Source organism: Phalacrocorax aristotelis, chromosome 15, assembly GCF_949628215.1.
Source record: "Phalacrocorax aristotelis chromosome 15, bGulAri2.1, whole genome shotgun sequence".
Taxonomy (NCBI): domain Eukaryota; kingdom Metazoa; phylum Chordata; class Aves; order Suliformes; family Phalacrocoracidae; genus Phalacrocorax; species Phalacrocorax aristotelis.
The window spans coordinates 4,090,752-4,117,010 of NC_134290.1; the positions used below are offsets into that span (position 1 = coordinate 4,090,752).

The window sequence follows — 26,259 nt, forward strand, 5'->3', positions numbered from 1 at the left end:
GGCGCGGCCGGGAGGGAGGCGGCGGCGGCGCGGCTCCCCCGGGTCCCTGAGCTCCCTGCCGCCGCGCTGTCATTAGGTTCCAGAGTTAACAGACCCTGGTGTAGATGGGAACTCCCTCCGAGCCCCGGCGCGGGGGCTGCTCCCCTGTGCGCTGGTGGCACTTGAAACCGCTCGTGGCTGTGGACACCGCATGGCCCAGGTCCCAGGAGGAGGTCAAGGAGAGGACCCCATGCCCCCCACCCAGCGTGGCTGCAGGCACTTGTGCTGAGGGGTCTCCCCTGGGGACCGCCTGCCGTGGCAGGAACCCCCACTCCTACATCAGCCCTTCAGCTTCCCCCAGTCCTGGCTCTGCCCAGGGCAGCTCAGGGACCCAGGAGGCTGGGAAGAGAAAAAGGGGTGATAGAGCAGGGTGGGAGCAACACAGGATCCCCCAAAAGAGAGAAACGCAGCCTCCTTAGGCCCAGAGGCACTGGCTGTGAGCCCAGGCGGTGCAGGGCCAGTGGGGAGGAAGAGGAGGCAGCAGCGGGCAGGCAGGTTTGGCAGGGCCCGGTGCAGAGGTGGGTGTTTCTGTTAGCATGTCTCTTGCTGCCAGACTGGGCTCCAGCACTGGCAGCGATACGCCAGCCTTGCAGGAGCACGGAGGAAGAGCAAACCCCTTTCAAGAGACAATGCAGCTGTTTTGAGAGGCAGTCAGCTCAGAAAGCACAGCACGCTCTGGCAGCAGGTAGCAAGTCAGTGTGGTTTATTTTTTTAAAAGCCAAGTATAAACAGGAAAGGAACCAAATCATTTCCAGGCCCCAGCTGCCCCAGATCCAATAAAATACCTGTTAAAAAAAAAAAAAAAAAAGACAGATGTCCCCATCCCCCAACTTCTGCTGTCAGTGTCAGGAGGACCCTGGGGCTCAGGGGTCCTCACCCTTCAGGCCTGGGGCAGACAATTTTTCATCAAATGTGCCTTTTTGCCCAGCCCAGGCATCTTGCAGCCACCCCGGGAGCAGGAGTGAGGGGTAACACTTGCACCACTCTGCCCTTGCCTACACAGGCAGTCCCTGTGTCCTCATGTGGGGGGAAGTGCCACCAGCCAGGCAGGTAGGGCCCACGGGGCTGTGACAGCCCTTGGAGATGCTCAAAACTAGTCAGGACACTACCCTGAGCCACCTGATGGAAATGTGAAGGTGGCCTGGAAGGGACCAGAAGATCCCCAGGGCCCTCCTATAGCCCAAAGTAGTCCTTCCTGCCCTTGCCCTCCTGTGCTCAGCAGCAGAGCCCCAGAGAATGCAGTTCTCCACCCACTGGAGCCAGGGCTGCCTGGCACGGTGGGTCTTGGGCCCTCCGTTCTTCCTGTAAATGTTGGTGCCAAGCTGCCACGGGTCATCTGAGGCCACACTCCATGCCCGCGGCGCTGGGGGCCATCAGGGCACTCCAAGTGTGTCCCCACTGGCCCTGTGTGTCAGGGTGGGGCCAGAGGGGTTGGAAGGGCTTCCCAAGAGGATGCTGCACCATCAGCCGTCCCTCCCCTGCCCTAGGGAACACCCCTTGCTGATGGAGAGTCTTCAGCCCCTCACAAGCAGCAGCACATCAAGACATCCTGTAAGGGAGGACGAACCTCCCCCAAAGAGGCTGTTGCCAACAGCCCTCACTCCCTGCTAGGGGAAGTCTGGGAAGGGCACTACCCTTAAAACCTACCTGAGCCCCGAGACCCAGTGGCACCGCTCAAAACCAGCCCATGGCTGCTGCTCGGCTCCGTGCCATTTCCCAAACGCTCCAGACAGCGATTACTACTTGCTTCCTGCCCCCTCCCAGCCTCCTCTTCCCCCACTCCGTATTTTGTTCCTTCATGCTCCAGAAAGCCATTTTAACATTATAGCACCCTGGCTCTTCTGTCCAGAGGCCAGATGGCCGATGACACAGAAAGGAAAGGGAGAAGATAGTATCAGCTGCAGGAAACCCACCCTTCCGTCCCCAGGGGACCCAAGAACCAGAGGACTTTGGTACTGCCCCAGACCAGCCAGGACAGTCTTTCTGCTCAGTGGGAGGGTGGGTGAGGGAAGTCAGGTAAAAGAAGGGTGGCAATGCCACCTTGCAAAACATCCCTTTCCCATGAGGGAACTCTGCACAGACACGACAGGACAAATGCCAATGTATATGCACACGTATCATCTTTAACATATGTACACTCATGTGGACCCAGACATCACTCACGGATACAAGGAACATTTGCGATCCACTGCTGTCTTCTTGGGGAAATGGTGACTGCAAGGACCGAGGCAACGGGCATGCCTAACCGAACAGGGTAAAAAGGGGGAGCCTTTATAGACAGTTTCCTTTGGTTTTGTCTGAAGTCCCAGAATCAGACTTGGACCCTGTGCTGACATTGTGCGGTGCCTACTGAAATGCCTCCAGTCTCTTCCCAATTTGGCACGTGCGAGGCTGTGTCGGCGCTCCTAGACAACACAAGCGCCCACATAACTGTGCACGAACATGGTCTGCGCAGCAAGGCAGGCAGGTAGAGCTGCCTGAGGACACAGTTTCTCTACAAAACATTTGCTGAAGGGATGAGAGGTTTTAGGTACAGGGCTGGCTGGGTTGCCTTGCGTACATGTGTCACTTGAGCACTTCTGTCCCCTATTGCAGAGTAACACTCCCCTTTTGCACCCCACGCAAAAACGGAAATGGTTACGGGACTGTGGGTGAGGGAAGTGCGCGTGAACAGCGGCTCCCATGCTTCCTCCTTGTCCAGACCCTTTTCAGAGTGTAAACATAGGGTGGCCCCAGAAAGATGGGTATAAAGGGCTCTGATGGCTACTCTGGGACGCCCATCTTAAAGTACACAGCTTGTTTTCAAGTGGGTTGGGTATGCACTGTCCAGCACCAGCTTTCAGAGAAACTTTGGGCAGCTTTCTGTTGCCCTCCTGTGGCTTTTTTTTATGGCACGATTGTACCTGGCATCCAGGCAGCACCTCTTGCTCAGGACTCCTACGAGCTCGGTATGTGGCAATTCTCTTGATACACTTGAGAGGGGCAAGGTGTCAGCAGACTGCCCGTTTGGCAGAGGGGAGCGTAAAGCCCTGGGAAACTCACTAATACCTGCGCTGTCACAGAGCTAGCCTCCTCAAAGCTGGGGCTGGGAATGGGGAGTCCAAGCGCTGTGCCTGTATGCCTGTTCTCAGCTACCAGCATCAACCTTGTGACTCAGAAGTCCCGTTCCCAACCTTGCGTCCCTTCCTGGAATCTTTTGGGAACTGCTTTCAACCCTCAGAAAGGGTTGGGGTCTACTTCAACCCTCAAAAACAAGAGATAGATTTTAAGATTTTCCCTAATGACCCCCTACCCTGCTTTCAGTTGGACCCATTTTGCTTCTGTAGCAATTCTTCAGTCCCTTCCTCCTTCCCTCCCTCCAAGCTCATTTCAGTACAGACTTCTTTAAAGACAGTTCTACTCAGAGCACACCACCTTCACCATTCCTCGGCACTAACCACGCAGGGCTATTCCTCCTAAAGCACCAGGATTTCTGCGGACCACCACCACTCCACTGGCAAAAGCGCTGGGCTTTCAGTATTTATTTCTCATATTTAATCAGTGCTCAGTATTTCAATAGGACGGCATGCAGTTTAAGCATTCTTCTAAGAGGAGGGCTGTGTGATTTCACGTGGCGATACCTGAAGTGCTATAATAGACTAAGAGCATCCACCTAACTCTACAGGGCACAGTACCTAATTCTCATCTCTGATGTAACTACTGTATTGCAAGTGGACAGTGACAGGAGACACTAGCTGCAGCTAGTCTATAGCTGTTAATTCACGAACCGCAAAGATATGCAGGCTCTGTGTATGCACAAACACTGCGTCACTCTGCACCCTGTAATCCCTGAGCCCAGAGGAAAACCTTCTCTGCAGTGGTTCTGCACTTAAAGTGGGCCTTTAAGTCATGTAGAAATTCATGTGCCTTGAGCTGCTAAAGCTCTTCCCTCCTGGGCAGCGGAGTATGCACTCCCCCAAAATCCGTTCTTTTTTGGCAAAAAGGAAGAAGGCCTCAAGCTGCAGGAATTAACATCTCTCTTCCATACACGGTTTTGCTGACTCCAGGGTTGGCCAGTTTCCAGCCACAGTCCCACTGTATTGCATAAATACCTATAGATTGGAGACGGCAGTGAGTGGAAGCTCCCCATACATCAAAGTCATTCTGGTACTGACCTCAAGGCTTCCATGAAACAGTGCCATGAGGTCCAAAATCATCCTGGGAGCACTGACAGCTGTGCTACAGATCCTGGCTTGGACATACACAATGAACAGACCAGAAAACAAGGTAGGAACAGGGACTGGGTGTGTTTAGCAGGCATGAAAAAGGGCTAGAAGCTCGTCTTCTGCATTAGGAGAGTTTGTATCCACCAGTGAGGTGGCCAACTGGACCTCAGTGCACTTGCCACCTCCGGAAGCAGAAGCCGAGCTGCTTCTGTTTTTGTTGCTGGGGCTCTTTCCCAGGCCTGTAAGGATATTCAGAATCGAAATGGTAGCTCTGTGAACAATCAGACTACAGAGGTGAAGCAAAATCTGACCAAAAATTCAGAGTGGAGAAGACAACAGTGAAACGTAAGAGACTTTAAGAACTACCACCTGCATGAGATATCCATAAAAAACAGGACAGAACAAAAATCCCCCAACCAAATCCCAACCAAACAAAAACCCCACAACACTGCAATGACAAGCATCTTCCACCTCTGGGGTTCTTCCACATTCCACACCAGGGATCTCACTGCGTCGGCCTTCTAGGCAAGACAATCACAGAACAAGGAGTATGTGCAAATCCTTCCGAAGGATAACACGTTTCCTAGCACGACTGTCCCACAAGATCCTTACGTTTGGCCTCAACTACCAATGTGTCCCTGTGCCTTTGGGCCAGGACAGGCAGGCAGGCAACAGAAAGATGCTTTAGCACCAGTTAAAGTTCAATGCAGTTTTCAATGCATTAAGCCAAAGGATTGTCACCAAACTTGCCTTCCACGCAAGTTTTGCAAAGAGGGTAAAGCTACACTCCAGCTGCTTCCGTCCTTACAATGCCTTCTGCACTCACTCCTTGCCTGAACTGTAGAACTTCTGAACTGTGGCACGTGTGAGCTCCAAATCCTCTGGGTACCGAGTTTCTAGCTCAGTATTTGGTAGGTAGTGAATGCCAGTAAACTCTGAAAAATAGCGGCCGATGTCAGGATGAGGGATCTCCCGAGGCTCAGAGTTATATTCCAGGTTCTCTGTTAGGAAAAGAAAGAATCAGTTATCACCACGTGAAATAGCCTGCTACAAGGCAATAAATCCTGCACCTCTTGAGTCTTGTTTCTGTCTCTAGAAACACCACCTCCTGATGCTTTAAAGAAAAAAAAAAAACCCTAATCCAGGAAAACATGTAGAGAGTATGCCAGTACGATTGCTCACAGAGCCTCCTCTCCTAAGTGATGCTGACCCCATTTGCTAGTGGCATGAAAGCTATTTTTCACCTGAGACCACATTGTCTGACATTAGGTCAGAGCAGCAGGATGCTGACCTGCTCCCACTCTGTTGATCAGAGGACTTGGCTGTAAGCACAGGGAGAGGCTGCGGCACAGAGCTCTCATCCCTCAAGGCCCACGGGAGATCGGTTTCTCGAGAGATCCCTCCCAAATGCTCCAAGGTGAGGCTGACTGCACAAAGTTGTCCTGGCAGAGGAGCAGAGTGCTTTCTTGCTCCAAGTGATCAGCCTTTGTTTCAACCATGCCAAGTCACCAGCCTGGTTTTCAAGCATGTCTCAGACAGCAAAATTAACTTTTCTAAATCAAAACTTCCCAGAGCTAAGAGAAAGTCCCCAAGAAGTGCAAGATGGTTCTTTCCCAGAGCACCCCACTTCCTCTTTTGTATTAAAAGATAACCCGACTAAGCACAACAGTTAAACAACACAGAAGCACTGGCATTAAAACGCAAAGGTGACCCAAGCCAAGGGCCCCTTTGCTCCCCCATTATGTGTATAAAGCGGTGGGACTGGGAGGCAGCCCAGCAGTAAATTGCATGTGCAGGTGCCTTGCGGCAGTCCCCAAATGATGTCATTTTTTCCAGCACAGTGCCAGATATACAGGTACGAAAAAGAAGCTGCCTAAGTCTCAAAGTCTGACTTATCTGCAAGGCAGGGCAGGAACAAGATGGGATGCAGAGACCAACATTCAGGAATAATTAATCTGTTTCTCAAACTATTCAGTTCACTATAGAGAGCACATACAAGCCATATGAATCCATACAGGCTCTTTGAAGCTACTGTACGTCAGTGTGTGCAGCCAAAAGCACAAGAGCCTTCTATACCTCAGCAGGCTGGTACAGACCTAAGGGCTTGCAAAGTACCTTTTTCATATACTGCACCACTGCGGAAAACAATTTATACTCCCATGTGCTCTGCAGAAGCATGGCAGAGCAGTGAGCTGTGTACAAAGGGAACAATGCGGTGACAAAACAGAAGCTGGCAGGGGGGAAGAGACTGAGACAAGTAAGTTTGGCACTAGGTGGGGAGCCTAAGAAACATGCTGACTACAAGTTTTTGAACGACAGATATCTGACCTGTGCTGCCACAAAGCAAACAGAAGAAAGACAACGGTGGACAGGCAGATACCAAACTCACTGTACAAAGCAGGTGGTTTTGGAATTAGCTACAGCTCAACCTATGAATTTACAGGAAGGACTCAAAGTGGGGTAGAATTACCTATAAGCTTAGTGGTATTTCCAAGCTGGTTAGATAAAGCTCTGCGTGCAGATTTGTTTAAGATTCAGTAAAAAAAACCCAAAAACAAACAACCCTGTTGTCCCCTCCTCCAAGTCAGGTCAGTTATGAAATAGTCCCTTCCCAAATGATCTGAGAATGTATTTTAGAGGGGGTACTCAGTAGTCAGGAAGCAAGATTTCAGCAAGCAAGGACAAATCCTTCAGTTTTCCCTAGGAGTATCAAAACACTCGGATGTCAGAGATGACTGTGTCAACGTACAGCTTGCCTAAAATACCCTGTGCTCTGGAATGAGCCAGCCTTATACTTGCTTATAAACAATTAGACAAATATACAAGAGGTGACTCAGCCCCAGAAGCACTGTGGACAATTACATGATTAGTTTTCACTGAGACGTGTATTTTAATACCAACTCATGGCACACGAGAGTTTTTGGTTTTTAGGAAACACTGAGAGGCCAAGTACTGCCTAATATGAGCCCTAAGGCTAAGTTACAATATTCCCAGTCCCCACTTCATCTTTTTGGACTGATGAATATAAAGTAACTCTCAGGACAGTGAGAAACACCTGCACTTTAAACCTACAAAGGTAGGGGTGTCCCCTCCCGTCAAACCACCTCTTGCTCACACGTAGGGACCAGAACGTACTACGGAGCACCCCCTAGTGAAATAACTGAACTGCATTTTGTTCAGCATTTCCCCTCCAGCAGCTTCCATGTCTTCTCTTAGGAAAATACAGTCAGGCTGTGCAGCTGCCCTGCCAGTTGCATGTGATGCCTCCGTATCACAGGGAGAAGAGCAAACATGAGGCAAAGAAACGCTCTGTTTACAATGTACAGAGTTACACATATACATATAGAATTTTTTTTTCCCCTTTTGAATCTCAGTTCAATATTTCTTGTATCCTAACCTCATATTCTGATCATCAGACAAGAATTTCCTTTCTTATGGTATGTTGCATAAAGAACGCGTGATAGAGATTTCACCAATGCAAAGCTGTTTAGAAGAGACATTCACTTTTGTCCCACTGTTATCAGAGGTGGCACTAGAAGCCACGCTACCTGTGTTCTCTGGGATCTTGGCACGTACAGTCTCTTAATGACAGCTGCTCAGAACCATGCACTGACAAGCAAAGTTTGTGTGCTCTCTCACTAGATCCTATTTTGAGGTCCTGCCCAAAGCACAGCTATAATTTCAAAGAACGAGAGCTGTTGACAGAACTTCAGACTTCAGCAAAGGCTGAATTACCTTTTTTAAAAACAACCGTCCTGGTTTACACCATAAAACCCAATCATGTCCAAAACACATTTCTAAGGCAAAAGGAGATTACACCAGAGTGGTCCTTAATGTTCATTCCTAGGAGTACTGATTTCATGGAGATCGAACAAGGCAGGCCACGAATTCAAGATCATTTTCCTTCCCAGCTCAATATTAAACAACAGTTTACGTTTCATACTTAAAGGAGTTAATCACTTAAGCATCCTTTTATCCTAATGTACTACTTAAACAGATAGTAAACACAGGAGACTCCTGCTCACCTTGAGCAGCATATCTGCAAGAGCCATCTTCCACTAGCACATTGTAGAAAGGCTGGTGGGGGCCACGTGGAAGGCTGTGGACGTTCATATTCCGGATCCATTCATGCCCCATCATGCAGGCGGGATCCCAGCCATAAATCACACAGTTATAGCCGTATCTAATAAAAAAAATTTGCACACCAAAGACTGAAAAATCCAGAGCCAGCTTTTTTTCCTCAAGACTAATATAGGACAAACAGCATAGGAGCTTCCTGTGAGTTGGCACAAGGAAGAGAGGACAGGAAGGGCAAGGAGGGATACATTAAAAAAGATTGTGTGTGTACAAGTGCGTCTTTTGAGGTGGGGGGGAAAATGACTAGGAGTGATTGGATAAATAGACAGGAACAAACAGCTGAGGACAAAGGAAAACCAAATATGAGCAAGAGATGAAAATGGGAAAGAGACTAGAAGTCAGCAACTGGGAGAACAGGAAATAAGAAATAGAGAATCAACCATCCTACTGTGTTGTGCAATTAATTCTGTGCCCAACACACAGATGTGGTAACCTGAACTCCCAGAAACAAAGCCAGGTATTATAACTGTCACTGCTGATGCCCTTAAAATATGCTCCAGATGCCTTGTTGGGTTGGAGAAGCAGCTGAAGCAACCCAGTGCTGGCATGTCATTCTGGCAGAGTAGTACAGACAGCAACGCAAAGCCTCTGTGCAATGCAGGAAGAGGGGGCAATAATAGCACAGGGAAAGATTCATAAGCTGTCTTAGGAATCTTACAATCTTTTTTGAAGTCGATTCTGTTCCATGGTCCCTCATTAAGTAATTACTGATGTTTCTTCAAGAGCTCTGGGCTGTGGAAATTTTAGCTGTGTGATATATGATGACCCAGACAAGTCACCTCACAAACTTCTCTCTGCAAGCAAACAGCAGTGAAGACACTCCCTCTCTCAAAGGACAGACAGAACTGCTCCCATTTGCCTTTTTTGTTTTTTATATGAAGTACATGGCATAGATGCACATGCCTGGCATTTTCCATTCCAGGTACCTCCTTGGCAGATAAAACCATGCCTCATTACTGTCAGAACAAACACTTCTGAACTTGTTACAGTGCAGCCTGCTAATGGGGGGAAGGTTTTGAAGAGCTCACCTCTTGTGTTTCATAATCAGCCCGATTGAAAAGCAGACCTCTTTGTGCTTCTCATCTGAACGGTGCTTCACCTCAGGTCCCGCTTCCTCCTTCCGGCGCTCAATATGCTCTAGGGTATGTTGAACTAAGTACCCGACAGCCCCATGCTGGGATGGGTCCAAAGCCTGAATATGCTGCAAGATGTCCAGAACCTTCAGCAACCAAAACAAAAAGACAGATTCAGAACAAGTCTCTACAGCAGTCCAACACTTACAAACATACACAGACACATTTCTCAAGTTAGCTGGGTCTAAGTGCCCAGGCCTAGAGGTCTGCCACATGAGTTTTCCACACAGGACTGAGAACCTTTGCTCTAGCTACACACTCCCAAGGAGTTCTTCACACTTGCTTAGCCTGCAGAAATTGCAAATAGTCCTCTCCTTTTCTATTTGTAAAGCTCCTTTCTTCCAGGGAAGGGCACTGCTGAGCGCAGTAACTTCTTAAAACTAAGTCATGCAAACTAACTGCGTCGCATTTCGCGACCACAGGGCATTGACAAGAGCGTTTCAAGTTTCTGAAGTGTTAAGAGAATACCGTTGCTAGTCTCCCAAACTGCTGCTGTGAAGAGATTTGAGATGACTTCTGCTGTACTTGAGAAGAAACGTTTCAGGTTTTTTTTGAAAGAGTTCCTCAGCATGTCTGTTGGAGCCTGCCAGAGGAAAAACAGGGCAGCACCGAAGGAAACACAAATAACCTCTGTGATGCTATACCATGTAGTAGTGAACAAGAGAGAGAACAGGCTTGCCTCAGGATGACTAAAGAACACTACCTTTTAGAAATGCTCTCAAAGCACCAAGCCCTGTAGGATCCAGAATACCAGAATACCAGCCTACCAGCACCCTCTGGCACACTATCAGAGCATCTGCTGCCCAGTTGGTTAGTGGCAGGCAATGCAAGTTTTATTCTTTTTTTTTTTCTTCTTGCTCTTAACAAAGCCATTGTCCAAACAGGGTGGGAAAAGACAGACACATCCATCCCAACATCAAAAGTCTCAAGTGCTGCCAAGTTCCAAAACGTGACACACTTTAGCACCTGGCAAAAGGACTGTCCCCTTGATCACACACTGGAAATTTTGGTCACTCTAAGTTCAGAGCAGCAGCAGAAGAGGAACAGAAATCTCAGGCTATTGGGCATGAACATCTGCCAAGAGGTGAAGAAAATAACTTCAGAAAAAGAACAGGTGAGTAATTAGGTATGAGAAGAAGAAAACACAGCTCAGACTTCTTGGCCACCTTAATCCTCTGGCTGGCATCTTAAGGATGATGTGAAAATCCTGAAAAAAATCCTACAGAAAGAGGAAGGCCTAGCACAGTGACCATAGCTGCCAGAGATTCTTGGCAATTTCATTTACTGATATTTGCAAACATGTAGGACAACATACTGTGTAGCTTTGCTTGACTTTTAAGATTTTGTTCCACTTTCCATAAATCTGGCAGACCTCTATTAAATCTGGTATCTTCTGTTCTGGCAGACATAGAGCATTCTCTCTGGCTAGCTACAATCCTACCCAATAGTCCGGAATGACTGGTGGCATATGAGGATTAAATACTGAAAAGTCCAAATTTGCACCTTTTCACTGCATCTGGCAGTGTGGTGCAGAGTAACTACATGTAAAACTCAGCTGTAGGGTTGTATTATCTGTTCTGACGGGCAGCAAAATGCAAGTATGCAGTGCTTTGGTGCTTTACAGTTACGTCGCTGAGTGCCAAAAAGGCAAAGGAAGATCTTTGCGCGTTTCACGTAGCTGTCCCCTATTTATGTACGGTTGCCATTTCAGCTCAGTGAGTCCCCTCATACACAATTTCTTAGTTTGTGCTGGTTTTTTCTGTGGCGACCCTAAAACTTACTGCCATAAGAAAGGAATGGCAAGCTTAGCACAGTTTGTTCTTCAAAAGAAAGGCAGCTTCTCCAGCAGTCCTATGCTTCGGTTACTTTGGTGGAATGAGCTTTGTTTTCTGCTCAGCTGTGCAGCCAATACTTCTGCCCCCTCACCTAAACCTCATATTTGCCTGAGTGTGTGAGCTTCACTAAAGTAGTACAGGGAATTTTGACTAGGGAATTAATCTTTGCTGTAGTGACACACTAAAGAAATAATACTTTTTTGAGTCACGTGCTTCTTCCCCATGCCTTCCCAATTCAGTGAAAGTCACGGATGATGTAGACAACTTAGACAACCTGTAAGTCTCAGCACCTTCTTTCCCACATTCACAAGATAGCAGGACTCAAGTTGCTACGCTAAAGGTGATATTAAAAAAGAATCCCAAGGACAGGAACATTAATTTGCTTTTTCACAAGAGCCACTGATTGCGTGGCTAAGGTTTCAGAGAACTGCCTTGGTCATATTTATAAAAGACAACTTCCTACAAGTTTTCTGTTAAGACAATTGCTCCTTTTACATGAGTCCAGAAAGTTTTACCACCACTATCACAATCTAGACGTAAACCAAATAGAATGCTCCTATAACTTACAGCTAGAAGTCCACAGTATTGGTTGCAAGATAAGCTGTCAGACCTGGGCGGTAGATCATAAATTATGACTCAGACTCGAGGCTGCTCACAAGTTTCCCCTAGGACAAGCAAGCATCATCCTCTTTTCCCTGCTTCATATAGTAGAAATTGATTCCCTGAAATGTGATAACTCGTTCAATTGTGTTTATTACAGAAACAACTTGTGGCAGGCTGCAATGCAAGCTGACATAGTCCAAAAATCAATAGACCAATGTTAATAGTGCTTAGCCTATCAGAAAACATACGACCGAGTGGCGAGGTACCTTTTCTGGCCAGATTCCCAGGTGGAAGTATAACCTAGCCTGGAGCATTAGATGCTGCACATTGTCCGGATACATGGCCAGGTATAGATCCAACGAGTCTCTCAAGAGTTGGTAAGACTGATCAGTGCTTTCTCTGCCAGCAAAAAAGAAACTCAGTTGTAAGGCTAGCTCTTCAACCCCTATCCCCAGTACTCTGATGTTCAGGGACAGTCACCAAAATGATGCTACAGGTACAGGCATGCTCATTCAGTAATAGTGACTCTGGCACTGACTCATCACATCCAACAGCCTGCTCAGAAGGAAAAAACACTAGATAAGTGAGGATTGGACTCTACCCTCCCACTTTACAGGTATTCTACCTGTTCAAATAATCCTACAGAGAGAATTCACTCTCCAAACCATTTCCTTTTGAAATCTGCTTTTGTTCCCTTAGCTTAATTACACCTAAAGCAATCTTTTCACTCCGTGATTTCTGTCTATGGCTACTTGGGAAAGCGATTATCACATTTTCTACAAACCAACAGTACTTTTGAAACTGATCATTTGAGCATGTGGGTGGGCTTACCAGATGATAACAAAGGTCTCCGCTCTTAAGGGAATGGTGGACAGTCCCTACCAGCTTTTCAAAGAAAAAAAAAAAAATCTGTCCATTTTCTTGAGGGGAACTAGCTTTACTAAACATTCTTGTTTCCATACAATACTGCTGCAGTAAAAGTAAGTAAAAGCAAGTAGACAATGCAACATGACAGAGATTTTCAAGATTCCCTGGGGTGACTAACACATTTTTAAAGCACTCACTCAAATACTGTAAAGAAGCACTATCAGATACACAGACTATACTCTGGGCCCTTTTTACCACAGGCCTTACAGGCCAGATGATCCTCAACTCACCGCTTGCCAAGGTTTAAGAGATTTCCCACCATACGCTGCAAGACCTCTTTTGAAGTCACCACTCCATAGAACTCCTGTGTCACATGGTGGCCAATGAGGTACTCGCACTCCTTCACCGTCAGCTGCTTCCCCTTCCCAAAGGCATCAATGTAGGTGTAGTCAAAAATATCTGTGCTTCTAATGGAACAAGGAAACTGAATTGTGATGATGGGTCTGATGATAAAACAAGATTACCTATTTCTGTTCTTTGCTCTGTACTTCCAAGCTTGTTTTTAAAAGAAGTGTCATTCATACCTCAGCTCCGTCCCAAAAAGAGATTACTTGCTACCTTCTCTCTCCTCCTAGCTTTTTTCAGGTAAACATATATGGGAAAAGACAGAGAAACTAAGCGGACATTTTCACTCCATCATGCCAGTTCTTTCCTTCAGATATTTTCATGTTTGCTGCATCCATCGCTAGATTATGTTATGAAACTGCACTGGGAAGCGTAACAGAGCCCACGCACATGGCATCTGAAGCCTAGTGCCAAAAGAGGTATATATAGACAAAACCATTGCTCTGAATTGGACTGCTGATGTCATTCACAAAATACAGATTTCTGTAAATTGATCATGATCTGGTCAAAGATGTATCCTGCACTGACCCAGATAATTAAATGAGTTCACAGAACAGCAGCAATGGTCTCTAGCAACTGTTCTGTATGAAAAGTTATGGGAAGTCGTAACCTTCTCTCCTTTTCAGTTTTTCATAATTTTCTTAAATAACAGAAACATTAACCCATGGTTGCTATTATTTCCCACTCAGAAAATCTGTTTCCATCCACCAACAGCAAAGCTGAATTCTGGGAAAACTGTGGACACAACTTCAAAAACTCAGCCGACCACTTACCCTTCTTTTCCTTGACACCATCGCAGCAGAAAATGGCTCGGGAAGTTGACCGGTTCAAGCTTGACTCCTAGCTGCCTGGCAATTGTTAAATAAAGCACAGACAAACTGATGGGAATTCCTGTCCTGCGGATCAAAACCTGGGGAATAAAAGTGTGATAAAAACATGCGGGATATTAAGAAAAACACAAAACCCCAAGGTTTGATTTCACAAATGAAAATACACCAACTTGACAGAACATGCATGAAAAGATGACATTGTATTGACGTTACAGCAAGTTGTTCTTCAGAGAGAATTATTTGCCTGACTACATTCAGAGAAATGAACACCACAAATAGAATGCCTTGAGCCTTGCAGCCCCCTATTTTTTGCCCAACATACACGTACCTGGTGAATGTATGAATTCAGGGAGTTATAGTAATCCAGCTCGTTTCCTTTGTATTTTAACTGCTCATACAGGACACAATTCATAGCATCAAGTACCTGCCGCTGAAGCTCCACTTCTGGAATCAGGACCTCTCCTAAAAACACGTGGTAAAAATAGTGAGCAAACAAGTGTACTTAACCTTTATGCAATGAACCTCATACCATAATTCTTCACATAGGCTAAGAACACAAGGCATTCATCTCAATTCAGATAGTCGAGACTGGCTGGAGTTGACCACGGCAGTGCCCTAGCACTCTGCTCACAGCGTGGCCTGGCTCAGTGGATTGCCTTGCACCTCAGCTGTGCGACAGTGATGCCTCGTTTCCTTCTGCAGCTGGAGGACTGGATCCTAACCAACCTGTGCCAGCACAGCACTGCAGCTGGACACGTCACACTGCCCAAGCATGGGAAGTGTGCTTTCACTGCTTGAGCGTCCCAGCTTGGCCACTCCAGATATATAAAGATACAGGCAGACCGCTCATTCTCTCTTTGAAAGACAGCAAATGCTAGACAGCGCTTATAAAAAACAAGGAGCAAGATGCTGCCTGACCTTTGGAGGTGTTACAGCACACACCTTCCCTACTGCTGCTGACTTTCTGAGACTCAGAGGAAAAGAGGTAAATCCCCTATCCCACAGCTCTTCTACAGGTATCAGGACTACTTAAGACTTCAAGGACAAATGGAGGGGGAGAAAAAAAGAAAAAAAATAAGAATTCCCCTCCCAATTCTTTTTGCTTAAACAGCATCAGACAGACCGACAACCCCAGGCTATTGAGTCCTTGTCGCTGAGCAAATGGCTGTTTCCTCAATGACGGTTTAAGCAAATGTCAGAATATGCTTGCCAGGCAATAAACAACAACAGCTCTTTAAGCTGCAATAACTCAACAGCTGTTTCACCTTGTCTGCCCGTATCTAGACTTACAGAAATCCTCTGCAGTAAAGCACACGTTTCTGTACAGTACCTGCCTTGGAAGCCAAGCTGGGGTGCCTTGGATTTTTTGTCCGCAGGACTTTGCGCACTTTATCTGTGATATCATCCACCTGCGCCTGGACACTTTTTAAGCAGATGTCTGACAGCGGATTACAATATTGATCAATTAAAACAGCACCTGGAAAAAACAAACTATATAAGAAACAGGACTTCAGTTTTTTCTTTGCTTAGTTTTACCTGCTCTAAATTCCAGGCATGCAGCAAGCAATTGCAGCAGAACACAACGGCTTTCTTTTTAAAATCTGCAGTTGTATATTGGATGTACCACATCAAATGCAAATAATAAGCTGACATGATAAATACCAGTTAAATTTAGTATTTCCCTCTCCACCATCTTGAAAAGGAAAGCAATAGGTTTGTACACTGAGCAGGTATGCTGCTAGAGCAGGCTTAACCAGGCAACTCTCTGGTCACACTGTATCTCACGGCATCCTCCCAAACAATGTTTTTTATCCAGAGCCTGAAACAAGCTCAACTTCACTTCTGCTTCAGTTCCGATTTCTTCCTGCCATAGCCTCCATAGCTATCATTCTTGCTTATCATTCCCTCTTCTGCTACATTCATCTTTCTCTTCCACGCCTGCTCTCCATCTTCATGTCAGAAACCCACTATAACAGAGCGGATTTTCATTTTCCTTCTGCCCAACCTTTTATGTCAAACTTCTCCAGGAAAAAAATAGCCCTTTCTCAGAATCTCTCCTTGTCGTCTTGTCACCATTATTTTTTCCAAAGCCTCCATATTGTTCAACCTTTGGAATCAACTGTATTCATCTGCAAGAATTTTGCATCGATCATACCTCTTCCAGTTCCCTACACTACTTTGTTAGCACGTCCATGACAGGCCTGTATTCAAGGATTTCAGCAGGGCCCCAAGCCATGTCTTCTTCCCTGCCCCCTCACCCCCTCCCCACCCCCAAAGTGTTCCCCATGCTGACCACGTAAAACTTCACAAGACTGGTTGGTGCTCTAATAATACCTCCCTGGCAGAAAAGTGTATATATATGATTAAGTCACAAATTGTCTTCAGTTGTTTCCAGCAAAAGCCACTTTCGTTTTCCCTTCTTGACCTAACACAGTCCCTTCTCCAATGTCTATTGCCACTAACAAGAACCAGCTTTGGTGTTAGAGACTCTTTCATATGACATTTTTGAGGTATATACGAAGAGTAAGGGACTCTTCTACAGACACTGGCAGCTGTCGCTCCATTCAGAAGACTATCTTCTCCATAGGAAGCTTGAAGAGAATAATCCACCAGACTGAGGAGACAAGTGCAGAAAAGCCTTTTCTTTCTTCATGTCAGGTGTATGTACCTTCCCACCATGTGACTGGACTTCCCCAGCTCTACACCGCACAGCTTCAATGGTCCAGCAGCCTGACAGCTCTCGAGAGAAAGCCACAGTGCACAGGCTATGAGCTGCAACAATTCCCCTTGCCTGCAGCTTGCTCCTTACCTGAGAGGCTCTTGGGAAAGGAGATAGAAGGGAGCTGACTTGAAATCAGATGAGTTGGTCTGTTAGGTTCCATTCAGCCCACGGGCCACAGTTAAAATGTTTCTGCAAAGTCAGCTAATTAGGATGCTGAGCTACTGCTGATTTCCTCAATACATTGTTCAAGATTCAAACGCAAGTGTTTTAACGTTTTCTCCACTGCTTTTCAGCTCATCTGTCCACAGGCAATTATTCAAGCATACAGCACTGACAGAAGCTAATGCAATCCTGACATTCTGTCTGATGCAACACTATGCAACTACTGCAAGATCTTAAGGATTTCAGGTACATCAAAAATCCAAACTTAATTCTGAGTCATTGTCCAAGGGCTAGTTGAAATATAAGCAAGAAAGGCTCTTTACAAGTAAATCAGCAATGATAGAAAGCTGTCATTAGGTGTTCTACATGGGATTTCTGCCAAAGACTTACCCTCCAAAAATGACTGCCGATCAGTTGGGCGTTGAAGGTACTCCTTCAGATTTTTTAATATATTCTGTTGCCGTAGGAAGTATAGAATTTTCTTTGCATAGTACTTCCAGGTGAGACCTTTCCTGCACATTTAAATACAAAAAGTAGTATTGCCCTAAACAAGCACTTTAGGGGTGAGCATTTCATTTAACTTAAATTGTAAACCTGTGAATACGGGTTTACAGTTTAGACTATTGCTTTTCTAAACCAGTCTTACAACACTACTATTACTTAAGAGTGAAACAAAAAGGTAAACGTTAAGAGAAAATTCATCATTAGAAAACCACAATATAAGACACTTTCAAAATATTGGTCTTATTTCCGATTTCTCTCCTACTACCAATATACAATTTTGAGAAGATACAGTACCATGGGAAACAACACAAATCCTAATTAAAGTAGATCAGGAATATCTGATTAAAATCATATATTTTATTCATAAAACATTACCCTCTGACTGAATCCCTCCAGAATCAAACTTCAAGTATCCTCTCATTATTAAAAAAAAATTGATGAGGGATACAAATGTCGATCCATTAGTATACAGAAGAAAAAAAAAGTCCCCAGAGGAAAAATACCTCTGTTGCTCTGAAAAGGTAGGAACAGATCAACATTTGGAGTGTAGAACACACAATCCAAAACCTCACAGCTTTTATATAAAGCCCCTTCACTTTCTAAATTAACAAGCGAAGGCAGAGTGCCCAAGAAGAGGCAAGAGAGCACTGGTTACTATCCAGGTAAGGTCTGAAGAGATCACCTGACACATGACAGACCAACTCAGAGGCATTCAAATCACATGCATCTAAGCAAGCCCTCGCCTTTAGCAAGGGGTTACCCAGTGCCTCACTGAGCACTTTTACACCAAATAGTTAGGAATGGCACAAAGTCCTGGCCCCAGAAAAAATCCAAAGGGAGAACTCTACCAATTCCCAGGCTCCGCCCTTGCCATGTGTGTAAAACAAGTCCAGTTTGCTTCTTCAGAAAAAACCCCTCTTTCCCTGCTTTCATTTCCTCTCCTGCAGATTGCAGGTCAAATCAGCCTTCTCCATTCTACTGGACAGGAGAACAATCAAACCTCCTAACACTTTATCCTCGTCCAATAAATTGGGATGCTCAATAGGGACAACTGCTTTACTGGGATATCTTCCAGGGAAATGATTTAGCCTAATGCTCCTGAATGGCAATGACTACAGCTTAATCAGGGTGTAATTAGCATCAATTCTGCTTTATGGGGAGGCATTTGGCCAGTACAAAGGCTCAAAAGCTTTTTAACCAGTTGTCAAATGAGAGATGTTTAGTCCCAGTTCAAATAGAGAAGGTAATAAAATGGATGTGAAAAAGCAAAAATGAGATGATTGCCATTCCTGTTATGTTTTTTCAAGCTCTACTAACAGTCCCTTTAATCAAGGCTATTAGACCCCATTAAGAGCAATCTACCACTGGTTCATATCACAGCAAAATCAGCACAGTTTATACACTACCAGCAGAAGAATCTTTCAGTAAAGCAGTGATTTATTCATCTTGCCCAGTGTTAACCATGGTGATCAGAACACCTAGGCAGATGCAAACTCAGAGTTTTATTTACCTGCTTGGCAGTTTGCCTGTCTGAATCATTTACAGAACTGCAAATTTTACAGTGGCTGAAGTAAACTCAGTTACTTATTTGGGGACAAAAATTGTACCAACCTACTACAGCTAAGAAAAGCAACAAAAGGGAAGGAAAAAATAAACAAAAAACCAAGAACTGTAGTTTCATGCTACAGGGATTCATGGTGGCCATCCTCGTTGAGTATTCCTGCTTCCCTCTGATGCTGCGGGGCCATGCTGCAAATCAGTTCAGCAAACTGATCCAGGTTTAAATAAAAAAGAAGCGTGAGGATGGGAACTTCTTAATCCAAAACTGCTGCAGAGAAGAGGGTACGTGGAACATGTCCTGAGAGATGTCACGAACTGGCAAGGAATCAAGCAACAAAGTGCAACACAAAGCCAGAGGACCTCCTCATAGACTAGTTTACATGGTTTTTTTCTGGGAATATTAAATTAATTCTGAAGTTAAACACACAGCAATACTTCCCAGCCTCAGTAAGCCTGGGGATGTTATTTTATAAGAGTGACAAAAGGACAGAAGCCGAGGTCAGGCATTCACTGCAGTGCTGTTCCCCTTTAACTGGTGAAAGGGAAAAACCTCTTCCATTTCTAACCCCTCACTCTTTCTTACCTTCCTTCCATGTTAAGGATACACATCAGTTCATCTTCAAAAAAATGACTTGGGCAGCCGAGAGTCTCAATGTCACTGAATCCATCGCAGGGGACCTGCCAAACCAGACAATGAATTATACAAAGCCCAACAGATTCTTTCCAAAAGAATATAATTTCATTAAAAGTCTCAAAACCAATTTTGTTCTATTTTTCAAAGATCTTAAAAACTTCCAGCTACCAAGTATTCATAGACTCCACTTCATCGATTTATTACAAGGATCCACTGAGAACCCCCGGAGCACCCTACAGCAATTTGAGCTAACTCCGACAGCATTTAGGGCTCCTACGGAGGGAGCCCTCCTACGGAGGGTTTACAGACCAGCACAAGCGTACCAGATCTTATGCAGGCTGGGCCCAAGCTGAAATTTAAGGTGGAATCAGCTTTTGCCCATGGTTGACAGAACCTCTGCAAATCCTCCCTAGTGTAGCATGTTGCTTCTGGGGGAAGGAATGAAGGAGCAGGAGCCTTCTTTTCAGCCTTAAACTTATGCTTAAAAACCTACCTGATTAATGATGAGCACCAACCCAGAGTTACCAGCTTGTTAATGGAACAGCATTTTTTGAAACAATCACTTATGTATCTATATTCAGAAGAGTTCTTTTCTTCCAGAGTTGTTCTTTTTAAGCTTTGATTGAACTGTAACAAATCTGTTCGCTTTCAAGCTTTTCACTATAGGACATGGGCTAATAGAGTAAGGAAAAAGCAATTCCCATTATACTGTATCTTAGCAGGCACTCCGCAGGATCTAGTGGAACTGGGTTGAAAGTCCCTTCCCCTCAATTCTAAGCAGGGAATCAATCTAGCCCCACAGGAGATGGTCCTAATTATTAGGCCTTTGGGTATTGCTGAATGGTGTCTCAGTAGTCCTTGCAACATGATTAAAACAGTAGCAAACCAGGAGCTTTTGCCTCCAGTTAATGCCCTGACACACATTTTTCTACGGTCAAATGTCTATCTGCTGCAACTAGGGTGGAACAGTTGAAAACGAACAGCTAAGAGAGATGTGTCTCCAAACACCCTACTGGCCCCACAGCTGCCTTCTCCAGGGGTGAAAACCCAGGTGCCAACCTTCGCTTAAAATCAGGTAAGAGGATTTCAGCCTGGGTCTCCTATATCTTGGGTGCATTTTCTACTGGACCACAACATATTCACAAAGGAGCCACAAAGGGGTGGCTGTTTAGTGGCTCTTGTGTGAGCCTTTCAATTCAGCTGAAGTTATGGGCAGCATTTATGCCTATTTCACAGAATTTCAGGTTGACCCACAGCTAGTCAAAACCCACAGCCATCAACTAAGCAAGCAGACAATGAAATAACTGTTGCTCCACATGCAAGTAAGTCTTCTCTGAGAAACTACATTTTCACCTTTTTCCACACTGAATGCAAAAGCATCTTGGTATCATGGTTGGGTAAAGAACTTTAATATACGTTTCAATTCAGTGAGCCTATTATGCCCTGGTCCTGTTTTCAAATGACTTCTTATGCCTCACAGAATCTACCCTTGCACAAGGGCTGCAGTGAGACAAATTCATAGGCTGTGGCACGTGTCAACAAACTATCGGGCCTTCAGAAGTTCCCAGAGCCAGGTCTGAACACATACCAATGAGCAAAGAGTTTTTAAAGCTGCAGCAGCCACAGCTTAATGTGATATGCAGAATGCGCTTTGGACTCTACGCAGTTTGCACCTTCGGATTTTGAACTCTCTCTCCCCTTTTGGCTGGTGATCTGGCATTTTCATACAAAGTGAAGAAATACGAATTTTCTGACTGCATAGTTGAAAGGTATGAAGAGAGAGGAAAGACAAACTAAAAAAAGTACTAAACAAGTAGCTAGGCTGTTGCACATATATAGATAAGATGACTTACATGTTCTGAAAAGAACCTTTTGGAGAATGAAGCTACAATTCTCTGGGCTTCTAGACCAGCATTGTGCCGTGCTTTGTATTCTTCAAGCCAGCTAACACCATCCGTGTGGCTATAGTATTTCAGCAGTGATGGCCATCTGCACAAGACATAAGTGAACATGTTCATTAGTATTTCAACATCATTGAGAACCTCCGGAACTGTAAAATGTCACTTAGAGTAACAATGTGACTTGAGGGGCTGAGACACTGCCAAGACACCGTACAACTTTAAACGTGACTGTATAAATGAATGTAATGACTGACTCAAATGTCACAGCATAAATCCAACTGGTTTCACCCGTGTATTAATGGTTATTTAAAAGTAAGCTCTCCTGAAGCCTGCCAACAGGAAACCTTCAGAAGGTGCATACTCATGGTATTTCCATGTTCACATCCTAACCACTTTTGAGATTTCCTCCAGAGCTTTGCAAGATAAACAAAGGTATCACATTAACAGAAGAAAGGCAGAGTTTTATAACAAAAAAAGAAGCTTGCCATCCTGAAGATGTATCACATGTAAGCTAACTTGTCATCTAACAGAATGAGAATTCATTGTCCTGTGTTCTTTATACCACCCTGTGGGTCTAATCAAAAGGATGCACAAAACAGAGCTCCCTTTACTGCCCTTGTTGGTGACATCTACTGGAGGAAAACAGAGAATTCTGAAGTCAAATTGTGACAGCTAAATGCTTTTGCAATTAATTTTTAATACAAGAAATAATGTTTTTTTTTTTAAAACCCACACCTTTCTCGTAAAAGACAGCTGTGCCTGCTTCCTGAGTCTAAAAGTCAAAACGCTAAAACACATTTGTCGTGGTTCAGCCCCAGTCAGCAGCCAAGCCCCATGCAGCCGCTCGCTCACTCCCCCCTGGTGGGACAGGGGAGAGAATCGAAGAGTAAAAGTGAGGCAATTCATGGTTTGAGATAAAGACAGTTTAATAGGTAAAGCAAAAGCTGCACATGGAAGCAAAGCAGAACAAGGAATTCATTCACTGCTTCCCATGGGCAGGCAGGGGCTCAGCCACCCCCAGGACAGCAGGGCTCCATCACACGTAACTGTTACTTGGGAAGACAAACACCATCACTCCAAACGTCTCCCCTTCCTTCTTCTTCCCCCACCTTTATATACTGAGCATGATATCGTATGGTATGGGATATCCCGTTGGTCAGTTTGGGTCAGCTCCCCTGGCTGCGTCCCCTCCCAGCCCCTTGTGCACCCGGCAGAGCACGGGGAGCTGAAAACGTCCTTGACCAGTGTAAGCGCTACTTATCAACAACTAAAACATCTCTGCGTTATCACCACTGTTCCCAGCAAAAATCCAAAACATAGTCTCATACTAGCTACTACAAAGAAATGTCACTCTATCCCAGCTGAAACCCGGATAACATTCCACCGCTTACTAAGAAGCTTTTCAAGGTTTATTGAAAAACCTAACTTTAGGGAATGTTTTGGGGGCTATTAGCAGCAGCACCGTTTCTAACAAAGTGGGCATGTGCTGCCACAATGCAGCCCTGTGCAATAAAATATGTGCCAGGGCAGCAATATCCATGACTGTCTGAAGATACAAAGATCACTTGTGTATGAAGCACTAAGAAGAATCAGCACAGATGGAAATATTTTGGACAGCATGAGAAAGAAATCTGAAAGGCCTCTTGTAATTTACAGGGGCATTTATTTCACTTTTTGAAATTCCATTAATTATTACTGGTTTCCATAAAACGTATTCCTTCAACTACATGGATTGCCTTAGGTTCTTTCCAGGTTATATATATAAATTTCTCTCTCTCTCTCTCTATATATATATATAAAATATACATCTATATATTTTTACCTTTATAGAGAATGCCAAATGTTTAAATCACAACTTCTGTATAAAAATCATTACCAGCTGACCAAAATGCACAGTTGTGCCCATCCATACATGAAAGATGTTTTACTACCAGCTAATAATAAAACTACACTGCAACTGCAGTTACAAAATAAAGTAAAAAACTAACCAAATAATTAACTTCACATTATATAACAACCTCTCTCCTGATGGATCCCTAGCCGTTCACCTACCACTGAAATGCTGCCACATCGTAATAACAATTACAAGCATTTATTTTAGGATGAGAAAGAATAATTTCTTGGGTTGAATTTATATTGAAAATTTCAGGAAGATAAAGTACAATTACTCCCGATGGAATCCAGCCAGGACAACAAGGTCAATGTGCAAACTCCTGCCAAAAGTTCTATTATCAAAGACAGAGGAGGACAGCAGCATGTACTAATCACCTACCACATTCAATTTCAACTGTTGGAACTGAACCATTTTTAAACTTTCAAGGTTTGCTTCAGAAATTAGAGCCACTGAATTGGTGAAAGGATCTGGCCAGCCATCCCAAGCCATAGCTCGGCAAACTGGGGAAGCTGTAATTGTTCAGCAGCTTTTTTCACTGGTGGAGAGAGAATAATCCTTTTGTTTGAGCTATGCTAAATTTTAGAAGCCAACTGGCAAACAGAGAAAGCAATATTGCTACTTTTCCTGTGCCAAAACACAGACAAAACCAGGTAGCAGATGAGCATGCCTTATTCAAGATAGGCTGGCAGCCCCAGTGAAGGAGTGGTGTTGCTAGAACTGCTGAAGCCACCGTGGCACAAGCAATACCAACAGTAAACGCTCATGCTTTACTCCCAGCTAAAGTCTTAGCAGTTTCACTGCTTGCAACACAGCTATGCCTGCACCCTGTGGCTGCCTTTCGGGGAAACTAAACTCACATGCAGCAAAAGTCGATCCAAAGGATTTTAGTTTCTGTGAAAATAGCTGTCCCAAAAGCACTAAAAATAAACACCTCTCTTTGCTGTAAAGCATTCCTCCTGCGACAGGTCAAGTCTTGGCAGTCGTTTTGGAAGCCGCGAGCTAACACTGCCTCCCTTAGCGGGACAAGGGAGGCCAAGTGACTACGCTGGTATCCATGTGGCCCTATATCTGCACCACTGCCAGACCCCAGGCCGGATCTGGGGCCTGCAGGTAATCCAAGCACCTGGCTGTGGAAAGGGCTGCAAAGAGCGGCCGCCTCCGAGCTGGGGGGTGGAGGCTCAGCCTGGTCCCATGCCGTATGATTTAGGAGGTGAAGCAGCCTTACAACAGTCCCTGCCATGGCTGCTCGGGAAAGACACCCCCACCTCCTCACCCCTTAGGTACACAGCAGAAAACCCCAGGGCTCGTCCCACACGCGAGGGTTCTGCATGCACCTTGCAGAGCCCGGAGGAGAGACAAAGATGGTGTGTGCGTGGTGCACTTCCACCACCCCAGGAGCACCCAGCCCCTCCCGGGCCGAGGGACCGCGGGCACCGTCCCCTGTGCCACGAACCCCTCCAGGCGGGGCCCGGCCTGCGCTGGCAGGGCCCGCCCGGCCCCGGGACGCTGAGGAGACCCGCGGGCACCCCTCGCCCTCCCTCACCAAGCCGGGGCGCTGGCGGAGCCCCCCGGGGGGCCGCGCCGTGCCGTGCCGTGCCGGGCGGCGGTACCCACCTGAGGCGAAAGCGTTCCCGCCACACCTTGCCGCGGGGCTGGCACGCCTCACGCAGCCGGCGGCAGGTGCACGACACCCGCCCGATGTCGGCGGCTCCCAGCACGTCGCAACAAAGGATCAGCTCCAGCAGTTCGCCCGGCAGGTCCGTCAAGCCCATCCCAGCGGCGTCGGCCTCCGCCGCGCCCCGCGGCTCCCCCGGCGCCGCCGCCGGGCCTGGACTCTCCGCCGCCGCCATCTTGGATGTTTACCTGGCCGTCCCCCCGCGGGAGGGGTTAGGGAGCGTCTCCCGCTTCCGGCGCGCAGCGAAGGCGGAGGAACGGTCCGGGGAGCGTCTGCCAAGTGCCTCCTCCCCGCAAAGCGCAGCGGCGCCTTCCCCGTGTAGGCGCTAAGGGAGCGTCTGCCAAGTGTCGCGGCGCAGAGCGGAGCGCTCCGCCTCGCCGGGTCAAGGGCAGCGGAGGGGCCTTAGGGAGCGTCTGCAAAGTTCCTGTCTCCCGAGGAGAGGCGGCAGCCCCCGGGTCGGTGGGGACGGGGGCCTGGGGACCTCCAAACACCGCCTGCTCCGCCGGCCGCCCCGGTAGGGCTAGGGCTGGCGGGAAGAGACGAAGGGCGACCCGTCCCGGGAAGGCTGCCAGCCAGGTGGGTGCAAGCAGGTTTTGCTCGTCTGCTCAGGGCTAACAGGGCCCGGGGGGGCAGGCGTGAAGTGTTAACTGAGGTCTCGCTGCCCCCATATCTGCGGCAGCACCTGACATAACGCCACCTCCATGTCTGCAGTAACACCTGAGCTACCGCCGCCTCCTTGTCTGCGTTAGCTCCGCCGTGGGGACCGAGGTGGCCCCAGTGTGGTGTGTGAGGTGACACCGAGGTCTTTGCCGCTGAGTCTGGGGTAACAGCATGGCCATGTATGAAGCAACGCCACTGCCATGTCTGAGGTCACACTGTGATGGTCTCTGAGGTCACACCACTGCCACGTCTGAGATAACGCTGCTGCCGTGCCTCGCGTAACACCACTGCCGTGTCTGAGGTCACACCACTGCCATATCTGAGGTCACACTGTGATGGTCTCTGAGGTCACACCATGACGGTCTCTGAGGTCACACCACTGCCATGTCTGAGGTCACACTGTGACGGTCTCTGAGGTCACACCACGATTTTCTCTGAGGTCACACCACTGCCATGTCTGAGGTCACACCGTGATGGTCTCTGAGGTCACACC

General features: G+C 46.5%; 1 protein-coding gene across 1 annotated transcript; it reads right to left on the reverse strand.

Annotated features, from left to right (window-relative positions):
• Positions 1-2,142: 2,142 nt before the first annotated feature.
• On the reverse strand, positions 2,143-25,325 carry FBXO21 (F-box protein 21). The gene is made up of 12 exons (XM_075109865.1): positions 25,046-25,325; positions 21,490-21,625; positions 19,586-19,680; positions 17,329-17,450; positions 15,385-15,531; positions 14,383-14,516; positions 13,998-14,134; positions 13,110-13,286; positions 12,219-12,351; positions 9,410-9,600; positions 8,270-8,427; positions 2,143-5,245 (listed from the first exon to the last, which is right to left on the reverse strand). The coding sequence occupies exons 1-12, from the start codon at positions 25,279-25,281 to the stop codon at positions 5,067-5,069; spliced, it is 1,845 nt and encodes a 614-aa protein (XP_074965966.1). The 5' UTR covers positions 25,282-25,325; the 3' UTR covers positions 2,143-5,066.
• Positions 25,326-26,259: the final 934 nt, after the last annotated feature.